Consider the following 13,630-nt stretch of genomic DNA (forward strand, 5'->3'; position numbering starts at 1 on the left):
GGGCAATGTCCAAGTCTGCCGCTCTGATGATATCGTGTAACATGCGGGTCTTGACAGTGGAGTGGACACCATTTACATTGACTGTTCCCACACGGTATGACTGAGACATATCAAGTGGCGGAGGCAGTGTGCCGGTGCAAGCCCACAGTGATCTCACACACCACACAGCCATCCATCTGCATGCTGTGCTTTACTGTACCGTATGAGTCCCTGACTGGCAGAGCCCTCCGGGCTCAATGTCAGCCGTGGGCTCTGGTGGAGATATCTATGTTTGCTGTGAATCATCTGCCTCCACATCGCCTGCCCAATCACCAAGAGACGATTGTGATGTCATTGGTGGCTGGTCGCTTTCACAGGAGCCCACATTTTGGGAGTCGACACCATGCTCCTCGTTTTCTGGGCCACCAAATTTAGGAGAGTGTTGCTTGTCTTCAGGCAGCTTCTGGTGAATGATGCCACTGGAGTCCGTTCAATTGTGGACGAGTCAACGAAGTCGATGTCTTCCACCGGCTTCACATCCCTGTCCTGTTCTTCAACTGACAATCGCCTCTTCTTGTGTCGCTTGGGTGATTTTTGCTTTCGGGTCCGAGATTCGACATCCACTGGAGAGCGGGGGCTCGACACAGTCTCGGTCGCTAGGAATCCCTGTGTCCGATCCCGACAGTGACGGTGGCTGGGTGCCCACGACGGTGCGGTGGGTAGAGGCTGTAGGAACCTCTGCACCGCTGGGCTGCGGCGTCGTCGACGGCGCTGACTCTCCAACGGAGCTGGCAGCGGCTTGAGGAGGTAGCAGGTTTTGATCATCCATCACATCATGTCGTGCCGCCTCCACATATGTTAGCGGGAGGGAGGTCATAGTGGATGGTTGGGGAAGTTCATTGCGGGACACCTGAAGGAGGCGGCGCTGCAGACACTCACTTCTAACGTGGACCTCTTGGCCGCAGCCCGAGCAGGTCCTCGGTTGTCCATCATATATAACAATTGCGCGGCAGCCACCAACGAAAATATATGATGGAACGTGCTTCTTAAGTTCTATGCGCACTTGTCGTACCCCGTTAAGGACAGGGTACGTTTCGAATGTGTTCCATTTCTCCTCTGTGTGGCTCAGAACTGTGCCGTATGGCCGCAGCGCATCAACGACTAGGTTGGCAGGAACTTCGAACGGTAGTTCAAAGATGCGCACGGTACGCACCCCCAGACCAGCATGGTCAACTCCTACCACGCTCACATTACCGTCTGCGTGACAGAAGCGAAAGCCATTTGCAGATCGTTGGAGTAATCTGTCGCACGCCGCTTCGTCAATCAGTTTGAGGTACACTGTGCTGGTTACAATAGACAGATGAATGCCTATCAGTTCTTGTGGTTCTATGTGCATGATGTCTCGTAGAAACCGTTCAATTTCATGGGCCTTCGGTCTTGTGTACGATGCGTTGAACGTTAGTTTGATTGTAGCTTTTCGATATGAGAACGCCATGGCGGGTCGGTACAGGGATTATAAGGCAATACAACGACGCGACCGCGCGCTAGCGGGTAAACAACAACGTCTGCGGAGCACTGCCCGGCGCGCCGAGCTTGTCCGCACGGTACCACGGCTGAGAGCCGAATCTTCTGAGCCACCGAGGACACAGATGAACAGCGCGACTGCAGGGACTTATCCCTTGCACGCTTCCCGTGAGACTCACATTCCCAACCGTCCACAATTCTACATATGTAATGTACCTTATAGACATTTGCCCATCCACTCATTACTCGCGCACGCTTTGGCGATTCCCGTAAGAGTCTGGGCAACCTGTGCGCATCCAACAATGTGTCAATCCTCATTTCAGTGCAAATGTTCTCTTTACGGATGAGGCTTCTTTCCAACGTGATCAAATTGTAAATTTTCAATATCAACATGTGTGGGCTGACGAGAATCCGCACGCAATTGTGCAATCACGTCATCAACACAGATTTTCTGTGAACGTTTGGGCAGGCATTATTGGTGATGTCTTGATTGGGCACCATGTTCTTCCACCTACGCTCAATGGAGCACGTTATCATGATTTCATACGGGATACTCTACCTGTGCCGCTAGAACATGTGCCTTTACAAGTACGACACAACGTGTGGTTCATGCGCGATGGAGCTCCTGCACATTTCAGTCGAAGTGTTCGTACGCTTCTCAACAACAGATTCGGTGACCGATGGATTGGTAGAGGCGGACCGATTCCATGGCCTCCACGCTCTCCTGACCTCAACCCTCTTGACTTTCATTTATGGGGGCATTTGAAAGCTCTTGTCTACGCAACCCTGGTTCCAAATGTAGAGACTCTTCGTGCTCGTATTTTGTGGACGGCAGTGGACGCCATTCTCCAGGGCTGCATCAGCGCATCAGGGGTTCCATACGACGGAGGGTGGATGCATGTATCCTCGCTAACGGAGGAAATTTTGAACATTTCCTGTAACAAAGTGTTTGAAGTCACGCTGGTACGTTCTGTTGCTGTGTGTTTCCATTCCATGATTAATGTGATTTGAAAAGAAGTAATAAAATGAGCTCTAACATGGAAAGTAAGCGTTTCCGGACACATGTCCACATAACATATTTTCTTTCTTTTTGCGTGAGGAATGTTTCCTGAAAGTTTGGCCGTACCTTTTTGTAACACTCTGTATAATCACTGCTATTACTTTATCAGTAAAAGCTAAATGCATCTGATGAATGGGTTCATCCATAAACGGTACAAGACAGACAGAAAGAAAAATAACAATTAGAGGTCCACCAAGCTGAGCACGGCGTGAAGTTTCTAAGCAGTGGCTTGCAGATGTCATTAATTAGTCTTAAATTAATTCCTGGTGGTTTCATACTAGTGTAACTTACAGACCAACAGAAAATTCATACGGTAATTATCAAGATATAATTATTAGAATAGACTTTTGTTAAATAGTACTCTACTTATGCCTGAATGTGACTTACATGTTGAAAAAAACTTTTATTAAAAGCACACCTGGTTTCGTAACTTAAATTATATCGTCAGCCTGAGTAAAAGGAAAAAAAAAAGAGACTGTAAACAATATTACGCCAAGATCATATCACTGTGATAAAAAATGTCCGCAAGACTGAATACTTCCTTTAAAATTAGGGGAAGTTCGAAAAAAGCGATAATCATGGATTAAAACACGGCAGTAAAACTAGAATCTGACAACAAATGGGACGAGGGAAAAGATTATAAAAAGCACTGGAATTAGGGGAGGGAGGAGGAGGGGAGGGGGCAGAAAGACGAACATAGGGCAGACAGTACCTCAGCTGAGCCCGCGCCGGGACGGAGCTCTGCGGCTGCCATACACGAAGTGAAAGGCTGTCAAAACATAGGCCCCGACGGAAGCGGGGCACGCTGGATGCTAAATGACATCCGATATACTGTACGTAAACGCTTGTAACCGGGCGCACAAAAATAAACATGCTGATAAAGATAGCAAATGTCATGTTAACAATTCAAGACATATGGATAAAAGCTTAGAACCTGTTTTGCGCCATTTATAAAAGTAACATTTACAATTAAAATATCTCAAAAATTCTTAAAAAATTAAAAAATCTTAAATTTTTTTTCAAAAAGGAGAATAGCCCTAGTAAAGGCATAAAGGAAAATAAAGTGGAGAGGGCGAATGAACCTGGCTGCACATTTAAGTAATCAAACTTAGCCAAAATGGATTTATACCTTAATCCAGTTACAGAATTAAGTGTCTGGTTTGAAGATATTCTTAACGCACCAAAGTTCTCCATCTCTTCTAAGATGTTAAGAACGTTACCCTTGTGTTCCGAATGCAGTATTCTTAAGACCAGATGTTATATTGAATACTCAGTGACCTCGTTTCGGATGAATGTGAACTCAAAGCAGAACTGGAACCCGAAAAAGAAATACGTTTCTTAAACCGAACTTCAATGGACCTTCCAGTTTGGCCTATATACCTATATAGCAATTATCACAGGTGATGATGTAAATACCTGACGACATCTTGCTCTCTCGTTTCGTCCTCGCCCTGCGTTTATACCTCAGCCCACTATTCCTAGGAGGGAAATATGCTGGGACAATGTCTTTTGTAGTCAACTGTATACCGACTCTATTTGAAACAGTTCCATAGTACGTAATCTTATGATGAGAAACGATTCTTGGGTCAATCTCCTGCAGGGGACTAATGTGGATGAAATATCCTGTTGGCCTAGGGGTGGAGCAGCCCTACGGCTCTTTTTCTTTTTACATTGCCGCGTTTTAATTCACTACAATCACTTTTTGCTAAATTTCTGATTTTGAAGAATAGTTTGCGATCTGAGTGTAAAATTGGCTTGACCACTATTATTTAGATATTCTGTGTTGCGGACACTTTGTATCACTGTGATAGGGTCATGCGTAATATTGTTTACGGTCTTCTCCTTAATTTTATTCAGATTTGCACCTGAGGATGTAATTTAAATTACGGAACCGGTCGTATCTTTAATAATGGATATACAACAGCTGCAGCGGCTTTTATTCAATGTGCAAAAGTTTGGCTGTAGATTCCTGTCCAGTAAATTATTATGTTCAAGGCTGCCAGGCTCGGTAAAAAGGGCATTTTATAAATAATTAAATTTCAAGGAATTTCTTGCAAAAGTGGTAGCAAACATTAGGTTTAATAAAATGTGTATAACACATAAGGTGACTCCCAACTATGTAAACACATGTTCAGTTGGAATATTTTGCTGTCGGGATCCATGTAACATACTATTATGTTCTTCAAAAAAAAAAAAAATGGTTCAAATGGCTCTGAGCACTGTGGGACTCAACTGCTGAGGTCATAAGTCCCCTAGAACTTAGAACTACTTAAACCTAACTAACCTAAGGACAACACACACATCCATGCCCGAGGCAGGATTCGAACCTGCGACCGCAGCGGTCGCGCGGTTCCAGACTGTAGCGCCAGAACCGCTCGGCCACCAGCGGCCGGCCTATATTATGTTCTTCAATTTACGGGATGAAGTACGAATGCAGTATGTAAAGGAAAATAGTGTACTTAAGAATTTGTATGTGTCTCATTTGCTACTTTTTCAGATGCTGAGTGGCAAACTTTTTCTTTGTATCAGTGAGCATATTGATATGTATATTCAGCAACTAGGAAAGGGCTTAGCTAGATGCCACCAATACAAACTTAACAGGCTCCTAAGTGTGTCGAAATACCATGGTGAAAATTCTACTATGTATTGTGAGTTTCAGTCTGTCCTAAGACGGTAAATCTAATTATGTTCTTTTCTGGCCAGCACTAGATGAAACGGCATAATAGAAGTCTAGTCCATAATTCACACCAGGCTGCCTCATAGCAACTGATTTATAGCTTAGTGGCCCATGTTGTGTCAGTCCTAGATGGACGTTTCTTGACAACAGCTCTACGAAATGGAGTGGCGGTGTATTTTAATAAAATTATCTGGTGTCATCCCGATGGTATGGGGTATTATAGTTGGTATTAACGAAAAATTGTCAGACAAGGAGGCCCTTGTAGTACTTTGCTGATAAATCTAAAGCAGCAGTACTTATTTGTGAAAAGCATTACGTAAGCAAAGTGCATAAGTTCTTTGAAGCCAATAGTATCAAAAAAACTAGATTTACCTTAACCTCTAAATATCTAGCTAGCGTAAAGAAGACTTCGAGAGCTTTAAAAATTTTCCCTGATCAGTATAAAAGACGTACTTTGGCATCTATGAATCCCAGTGCCCCCAGATTACTTGGAGTTGTAAAGATACATAAACCTGGGTTTCCTATCTGCCCGATTGCTAACGAAAAAGTGGACCAGATTAAGGTTCAAATGGCTCTGAGCACAATGGGACTTAACTTCTGAGGTCATCAGTCCCCTAGAACTTAGAATTACTTAAACCTAACTAACCTAAGGACATCACACACATCCATGCCGAGGCAGGATTTGAACCTGCGACCGTAGTCACTTCGGCCGGCGGACCAGATTATCTCATTGAAAATTATTTTGCCGAGTATTTAGGCAAAAATTTCAAACAGCCGTTTCGTCTCAGTATCCCTGACAGAGAGGAATTGGTTACCAAACTTCCCCCCATGGGCTTATTAGATGTCACTAACATGTATTAAATATCCTCATGGATCTAGTTAAAAATATTGTTAGGGACAATCTGGAGCATTATAGTGATAGACCGCTAGAGAAGGTGGAGGATGTCTTGCAGTCTTGGATTTAGTTTTAAATTTCAACTGTTTTTAGGTCTGCGCTCAGAACTATGGCCTGACTGTGGGTTCCCTTTCACAATTTCGTTTGGCAATTTTTTTTATGACTAATCTAGAACCTAGGATTTGCATTGAGGTATCTGTGTACTACAGTAAATTCCTTCTATGGTCACGCTATATTCATGACATCTTTCTTTTATATAGCGGTTCTGCTATAGAGTGTCACGATTTTCTCCATCATCTTAATGGTTTCAATGAGCATGTACAATTCACAATCGCACATTGTGTAAATGGGACTTTACCATTTAGGGATGTATCGGTGCCGGCCGGAGTGGCCGAGCGGTTCTAGGCGCTACAGTCTGGAACCGCGCGACCGCTACGGTCGCAGGTTCGAATCCTGCCTCGGGCATGGATGTGTGTGATGTCCTTAGGTTAGTTGGGTTTAAGTAGTTCTAAGTTCTAGGGGACTGATAACCTCAGATGTTAAGTCCCATAGTGCTCAGAGCCATTTGAACCATTTTTTATGTATCGGTGACTGGGTCAAGGAATTCTTTTGATTATGACATTTATAGGAAACCAGCTACCACAGATTTGATTGTTCAAAGATCTTCTTCCCAGCCTCTACAGCATAAAAGGCAGCTTTATAGCCGGTCAATGCTATATAGATTACATAACGCCCCATTATCTAAAATAGTATATGAACGTGAATATAGGGTCACCCAATTCATAGCACGTTTTAGTTTTGTCCCTAATATTAACAAGAGCCTTTAAAAAAGCAAAATGGAAAGAGCCGTAGGACAGCTCCGCTCCAGGGTCAACAGGATACTTGACCTGCATTTCTCCTCGTGCAGGAGGATGGCCCTAAGATCGTTTCTTCGAAAGATATTGTTCCAGTACATTTCATTCCTAGCCTTCCTGCGACAAGATGGAAAACAAGGACACATGTCGAAGGCAGTGTCGTATACGACACTTAGCGAAAAAACTGTTTCTCCCCTTATAAATCAGGTCCATTTGGTTTACATACATAACACATACCAGCGCACATTAGCGCTGTGCCAGCCCAAGGTGGCCGCGAGGTTCTAGGCGCTTCAGTCCGGAACCGCTCGACTGCTACGGTCGCAGGTTCGAATCCTGCCTCGGGCATGATCTGTGTGATGTCCTTAGCTTAGTTAGGTTTAAGTAGTTCTAAGTTCTAGGGGACTGATGACCTGAGCAGTTAAGTCCCATATTGCTCAGAGCCATTTGAACCATTTGAACCAAGTGCTAGCCCAGCCGAACAGCGCTTAACTTCGGTGATCTGACGGGAACCGGTGTTACCACTGTGGCAAGCCCGTTGGCCAAACTTCTTTATAGTGGTGCTTAATACGTTAATGTATAGATAACATATTTTTATACTTTCATTTTTTCTTTGCCCTCTTATTTTATTATTTTTAGTGGGAAGTCTCCCTCAGAATGCCGCAGCAGATAAAAACGACAAGACTGAAAAACCTTGCAAAATTGTAGCTCTAGATTTGGATTTATTGAAGACGAACCTCACGTGCACTCATCGAGAATATATTTAAGGATACTGACGGAAAAAGAGAGAGCAGACACAGCAATCTTAGCTCTCAAGAATCATAGTGAAAATGACTTTCAAAAAGAAGTTGAATTAACTTGGTTTTCCAAATGTAATTGCGAAAATTGAATTTTAGGTACCTATCCCATAAATTCTGGTTTCACCAACTGCAGTTATAAGGTCGAATTACTTGCGTATTCTCATTCTGAGCAATATATACTTCGGTTTTGCTCTACATGAAACATTTATTTGTTACTCACACACATACTACCTACATTGGAGTTTTGTAAAAAAAAGCTGAATAAACTTTTAAAAACACTAGAGTTAATAAAAATGAACGTAAAGAAAAGAAAGGTAGCTCATCTGATAAGTGAACTGTCCGCGAAAAACAAGGTTCCAGGCTAGGGTCTCGGTCCGGCACATACGTTTAATCTACCAGGAAGCGCACACCTAACGGCAGAGTGAAAGATTCATTCAGAAGTATCTTTACCGCTCTTAACTTTTTGTTCTGCAGCAGTGATGAAAGATGCTATACTGTCAATTGCAGAGATGAGAGATGTATGTTGGTCATTTCCAGCGGGGGACCTGGCGGCGCAGAGGGTGGAGCTGTGCGAGAGGGAGAAGTACCTGCCGTGCCTCAACATGGCTCGCCCTCTACTCACGCAGGCACACCTCGTCTTCCCGGACAACAAGCGCGACATTGACGAGATGTGCAAGTGAGTAGTCCAACATGCACTTTGTAGGGGACGACTCAGGTTAAGAATAATAGAATCACAAAGTTTTAACATTAATCTAGTTATAACGCTTCCCTAACAACTATTGATCCCTTTTCACTCGCTTTTCCTCCTCCCTACGCACGCACGCACGCACGCACACACACACACACACACACACACACACACACACACACACACAACCACACACACACACACATATACAGGGTGTTACAAAAAGGTACGGTCAAACTTTCAGGAAACATTACTCACACACAAAGAAAGAAAATATGTTACGTGGACATGTGTCCGGAAACGCTCACCTTCCATATTAGAGCTCATTTTATTACTTCTCTTCAAATCACATTAATCATGGAATGGAAACACACAGCAACAGAACGTACCAGCGCGACTTCAAACACTTTGTTACAGGAAATGTTCAAAATGTCCTACGTTAGCGAGGATACATGCATCCACCCTCCGTCGCATGAAATCCCTGATGCGCTGATGCAGCCCTGGAGAATGGCGTATTGTATCACAGCCGTCCACAATACGAGCACGAAGAGTCTCTACATTTGGTACCGGGGTTGCACAGACAAGAGCTTTCAAATGCCCCCATAAATGAAAGTCAAGAGGGTTGAGGTCAGGAGAGCGTGGAGGCCATGGAATCGGTCCGCCTCTACCAATCCATCGGTCACCGAATCTGTTGTTGAGAAGCGTACGAACACTTCGACTGAAATGTGCAGGAGCTCCATTGCGCATGAACCACACGTTGTGTCGTACTTGTAAAGGCACATGTACTAGCAGCACAGGTAGAGTATCCCGTATGAAATCATGATAACGTGCTCCATTGAGCGTGGGTGGAAGAACATGGGGCCCAATCAAGACATCACCAACAATGCCTGCCCAAACGTTCACGGAAAATCTGTGTTGATGACGTGATTGCACAATTGCGTGCGGATTCTCGTCAGCCCACACATGTTGACTGTGAAAATTTACAATTTGATCACGTTGGAATGAAGCCTCATCCGTAAAGAGAACATTTGCACTGAAATGAGGATAGACACATTGTTGGATGAGCCATTCGCAGATGTGTTCCCGTGGAGGCCAATCAGCTGCTGATAATGCCTGCACACGCTGTACATGGTACGGAAACAACTGGTTCTCCCGTAGCACTCTCCATACAGTGACGTGGTCAACGTTACCTTGTACAGCAGCAACTTCTCTGACGCTGACATTAGGGTTATCGTCAACTGCACGAAGAATTGCCTTGTCCATTGCACGTGTCCTCGTCGTTCTAGGTCTTCCCCAGTCGCGAGTCATAGGCTGGAATGTTCCGTGCTCCCTAAGACGCCGATCAATTGCTTCGAACGTCTTCCTGTCGGGACACCTTCGTTCTGGAAATCTGTCTCGATACAAACGTACCGCGCCACGGCTATTGCCCCGTGCTAATCCATACATCAAATGGGCATCTACCAACTCCGCATTTGTAAACATTGCACTGACTGCAAAACCACGTTCGTGATGAACACTAACCTGTTGATGCTACGTACTGATGTGCTTGATGCTTGTACTGTAGAGCAACGAGTCGCATGTCAACACAAGCACCGAAGTCAACATTACCTTCCTTCAATTGGGCCAACTGGCGGTGAATCGAGGAACTACAGTACATACTGACGAAACTAAAATGAGCTCTAACATTGAAATTAAGCGTTTCCGGACACACGTCCACATAACATCTTTTCTTTATTTGTGTGTGAGGAATGTATGCTGAAAGTTTGGCCGTACCTTTTTGTAACACCATATATATATATATATACATATATATATATATATATATATATATATATATATATATATATATAAGCGTTGTTACGTTGATAGAAACAATAACAAACACACACACAAATTTCGAGCTGTCGCAACCCAAGGTCGCTTCATCAGGAAAGAGTGAAGGAGAGGGAAAGACGAAAGAATGTGGGTTTCAAGGGAGAGGGTAAGGAGTCATTCCAATCCCGGGAGCGGAAAGACTTATCTTGGGGGGAAAAGGGACAGGTATACACTCGCACACACACACACACACACACACACACACACACTCACATATCCATCCGCTCATATACAGACACAAGCCTTACATATGTCTGCTTGTGTCTGTATATGTGCAGATGGATATGTGTGTGTTTCTATCAACGTACCAACGCTTTCGTTTGGTAAGTTACAGAATCTTTGTTTTTAGATATATTTTTCCCACGTGGAATGTTTCCATATACCGTGCAAAAAATTCACTCGGAATTCACTGCGCGATTCCTCGCATACTAGCAATACAAAAATGTCTCTCACAAAATTTCGTCATGCGCATATTATCGTCAGTAAATGGGCGTTAAAGATTGGCAATCTGGAAACACCGTAATCACATGTACGGTAACCACTTCTGTTAGGAGGCAGCAGTAGTGCTGTGCAGTTGATGCATTGGATAGCATTTTCGGTTAGCATAGGGAGGTCGGGGTTCGATTCTTGGCCGAGGCGTATTTGTTTTTATTTGCCAATTTCATTCTGCCATATAATCCTGTAGTATACACCGTTTTAAGCCACATGTATACGACGTTTACAAAGTACGTCCATGGAAATTATTTGCAAGGCATTTTGCTAGCCCTGCCAGTGATATAAGGCTATAACGAAATGTAATGGACTTGAATGTGGCAAGACTAATACTTGGTACTAATCGATGGAACCATTGGGGGAGGGTACACAGAAACAAGTTTGGAATCTAGTAGATGTAGTGGTGTGAAACAATTCACGTCCACAACCCGCATAAGGCTTCTTTAAAAGCTGACCAATGAAAATAATTGTACTTCCATTTCTGTGTTCTTGGTATGTATGTGCAAATGTTTTGTAGAATACCCACTGTTATCACTATATGGCGATTAAGACACCAGATATCGTACCACGCAGACCACATTTAGCAAATGAATATAAATATGCTTCTACCCAAAATCGAACCCTCGACCTCCTGCATGCTAACTCAAAACGCTATCCACTGCACCAACTGCACAGCCCTGACTGACAGCGGTAGTTACTGTACATGTGATTACAGTGTTGTCACACTGACACTCTTGAATGTCCATTTACTGGAGGAAATAGTCACACGACGAAATTTTGTGAGAGACATTTTTGTGAGGAATCGCGTTGCAAGTTCCGAGTGCGCAAATTTTTCTTCACCCTGTGCGTTTATATATATCGATGATTCAGCTAAGCTGTTAACCTCAGATATTTCCGGAACTGTTTGAGCGGTCGTTGATGAGACGCTGTTGGTAGCCCTTTGGCTCAGCCGGGCGGTCAGTTGCTCAACACTGGCTCGTCTATTCGCCACCTCTGGCCGTAATAACGGCCTTGATATGCCTGGGCATTGAGTCAAACAGAGCTTGGATGGCGTGTACAGGTACAGCTGACCATGCAGCTTCAACACGATACCACAGTTCATCAAGAGTAGTGACTGGCGTATTGTGAGGAGCCAGTTGCTCGGCCACCATTGACCAGACGTTTTCAATTGGTGAGAGATCTGGAGAATGTGCTGGCCAGGGCGGCAGTCGAACATTTTCTATATCCAGAAAGGCCCGTACAGGACCTGCAACATGCGGTCGTGCATTATCCTGCTGAAATGTAGGGTTTCCCAGGGATCGAATGAAGGGTAGAGCCACGGGTCTTAACACATCTGAAATGTAACGTCCACTGTTCAAAGTGCCGTCAATGCGAACAAGAGGTGACCGAGACGTGTAACCAATGTCACCCTATACCATCACGCCGGGTGATATGCCAGTATGGCGATGAAGAAAACATGCATCCTATGTGCGTTCACCGCAATGTCGCCAAACACGATTGCGACCATCACGATGCTGTAAACAGAACCTGGATTCATCCGTAAAAATGACGTTTTGCCATTCGTGCACCCAGGTTCGTCGTTGAGTACACCATCGCAGGCGCTCCTGTCTGTGATGCAGCGTCAAGGGTAACCGCAGCCATGGTATCCGAGCTGATAGTCCATGCTGCTGCAAACGTCGTCTAACTGTTCGTGCAGATGGTTGTTGTCTTGCAAATGTCCCCATTTGTTGACTCAGGGGTCGAGACGTGGCTGCACGGGAGCCATGCGGATAAGATGCCCGTCTCTCGACTGCTAGTAATATGAGGCCATTGGGATCCAGCACGGCGTTCCGTATTATCCTCCTGAACTCACCGATTCCATATTCTGCTAACAGTCATTGGATCTCTACCAACGCGAGCAGCAATGTCGCGATAAGATAAACCGCAATCGCGATAGGCTACAATCCGATCTTTATCAAAGTCGGAAACGTGATGGTACGCATTTCTCCTCGTTACACGAGGCATCACAATAACATTTCACCAGGCAACGCCGGACAACTGCTGTTTGTGTATGAGGAATCGGTTGAAAACTTTCCTCATGTCAGCACGTTGTAGGTGTCGCCACCGGCGTCAACCTTGTGTGAATGCTCCGTAAAGCTAATCATTAGCATATCACAGCATCTTCTTTTTGTCGGTTAAATTTCGCGTCTGTAGTACGTCATCTTCATGGTGTAGCAATTTTAATGGCCAGTAGTGTATATTCATACGAGGGTTGGAACTTAAATAGTGGCAACTATTTATTCACAACCGATACAAAAGAGTTACATGTTTGCACCTGTTACTGTCCTTCAAAATAGTAATCAGTGTTGTGTAGAACCCGTTGCCAGCGATGTGGAAGGCGTAGTATACCGTTAGCGGAGCCTGTTCTGTTGATGGTGCAGATGGAGCGGTCTACTGCCTGTCGAATCCCTGGAACAGTTCTGAAGCGAATGCCACGAAGTGGTTCCTTCATCTTCGGAATCAAATCAAAGTCACAAGGACTTAAGTCCAGGGAGTATGGTGGGTGGTACAGTACTTCCCAGTCCCATCGACCGAACAGGGCAGCTACAGCTTGCGCTGTATGCGCCCGCGCATTCTCGTGCAAAATGATGGGTGGGTTGCGCAGAAAGTGTCGTCGCTTCTCTCGCAAAGCTGGTTGCAGGTGATGCTCGAAAAACGTACAGTAATCCTATGCATTGATGGTCTGCCGTGGGGAACGTAGGGCGTTAGGATAGCACCATCACAGTCGTACACGAGAATCACCATAACTT

At 44.6% G+C, this 13,630-nt stretch overlaps 1 protein-coding gene across 1 annotated transcript in view; it reads left to right on the top strand.

Annotated features, from left to right (window-relative positions):
• Positions 1-13,630, top strand: part of LOC126249235 (uncharacterized) — a 492,645-nt gene that overhangs the window by 309,795 nt on the left and 169,220 nt on the right. Inside the window, exon 3 of the mRNA XM_049950892.1 lies at positions 8,324-8,462. Within this exon, the coding sequence (XP_049806849.1) occupies positions 8,324-8,462 (139 nt within the window). The remainder of the gene's footprint in view (positions 1-8,323; positions 8,463-13,630) is intronic.

Source organism: Schistocerca nitens, chromosome 3 (assembly GCF_023898315.1).
Source record: "Schistocerca nitens isolate TAMUIC-IGC-003100 chromosome 3, iqSchNite1.1, whole genome shotgun sequence".
NCBI classification, from domain to species: domain Eukaryota; kingdom Metazoa; phylum Arthropoda; class Insecta; order Orthoptera; family Acrididae; genus Schistocerca; species Schistocerca nitens.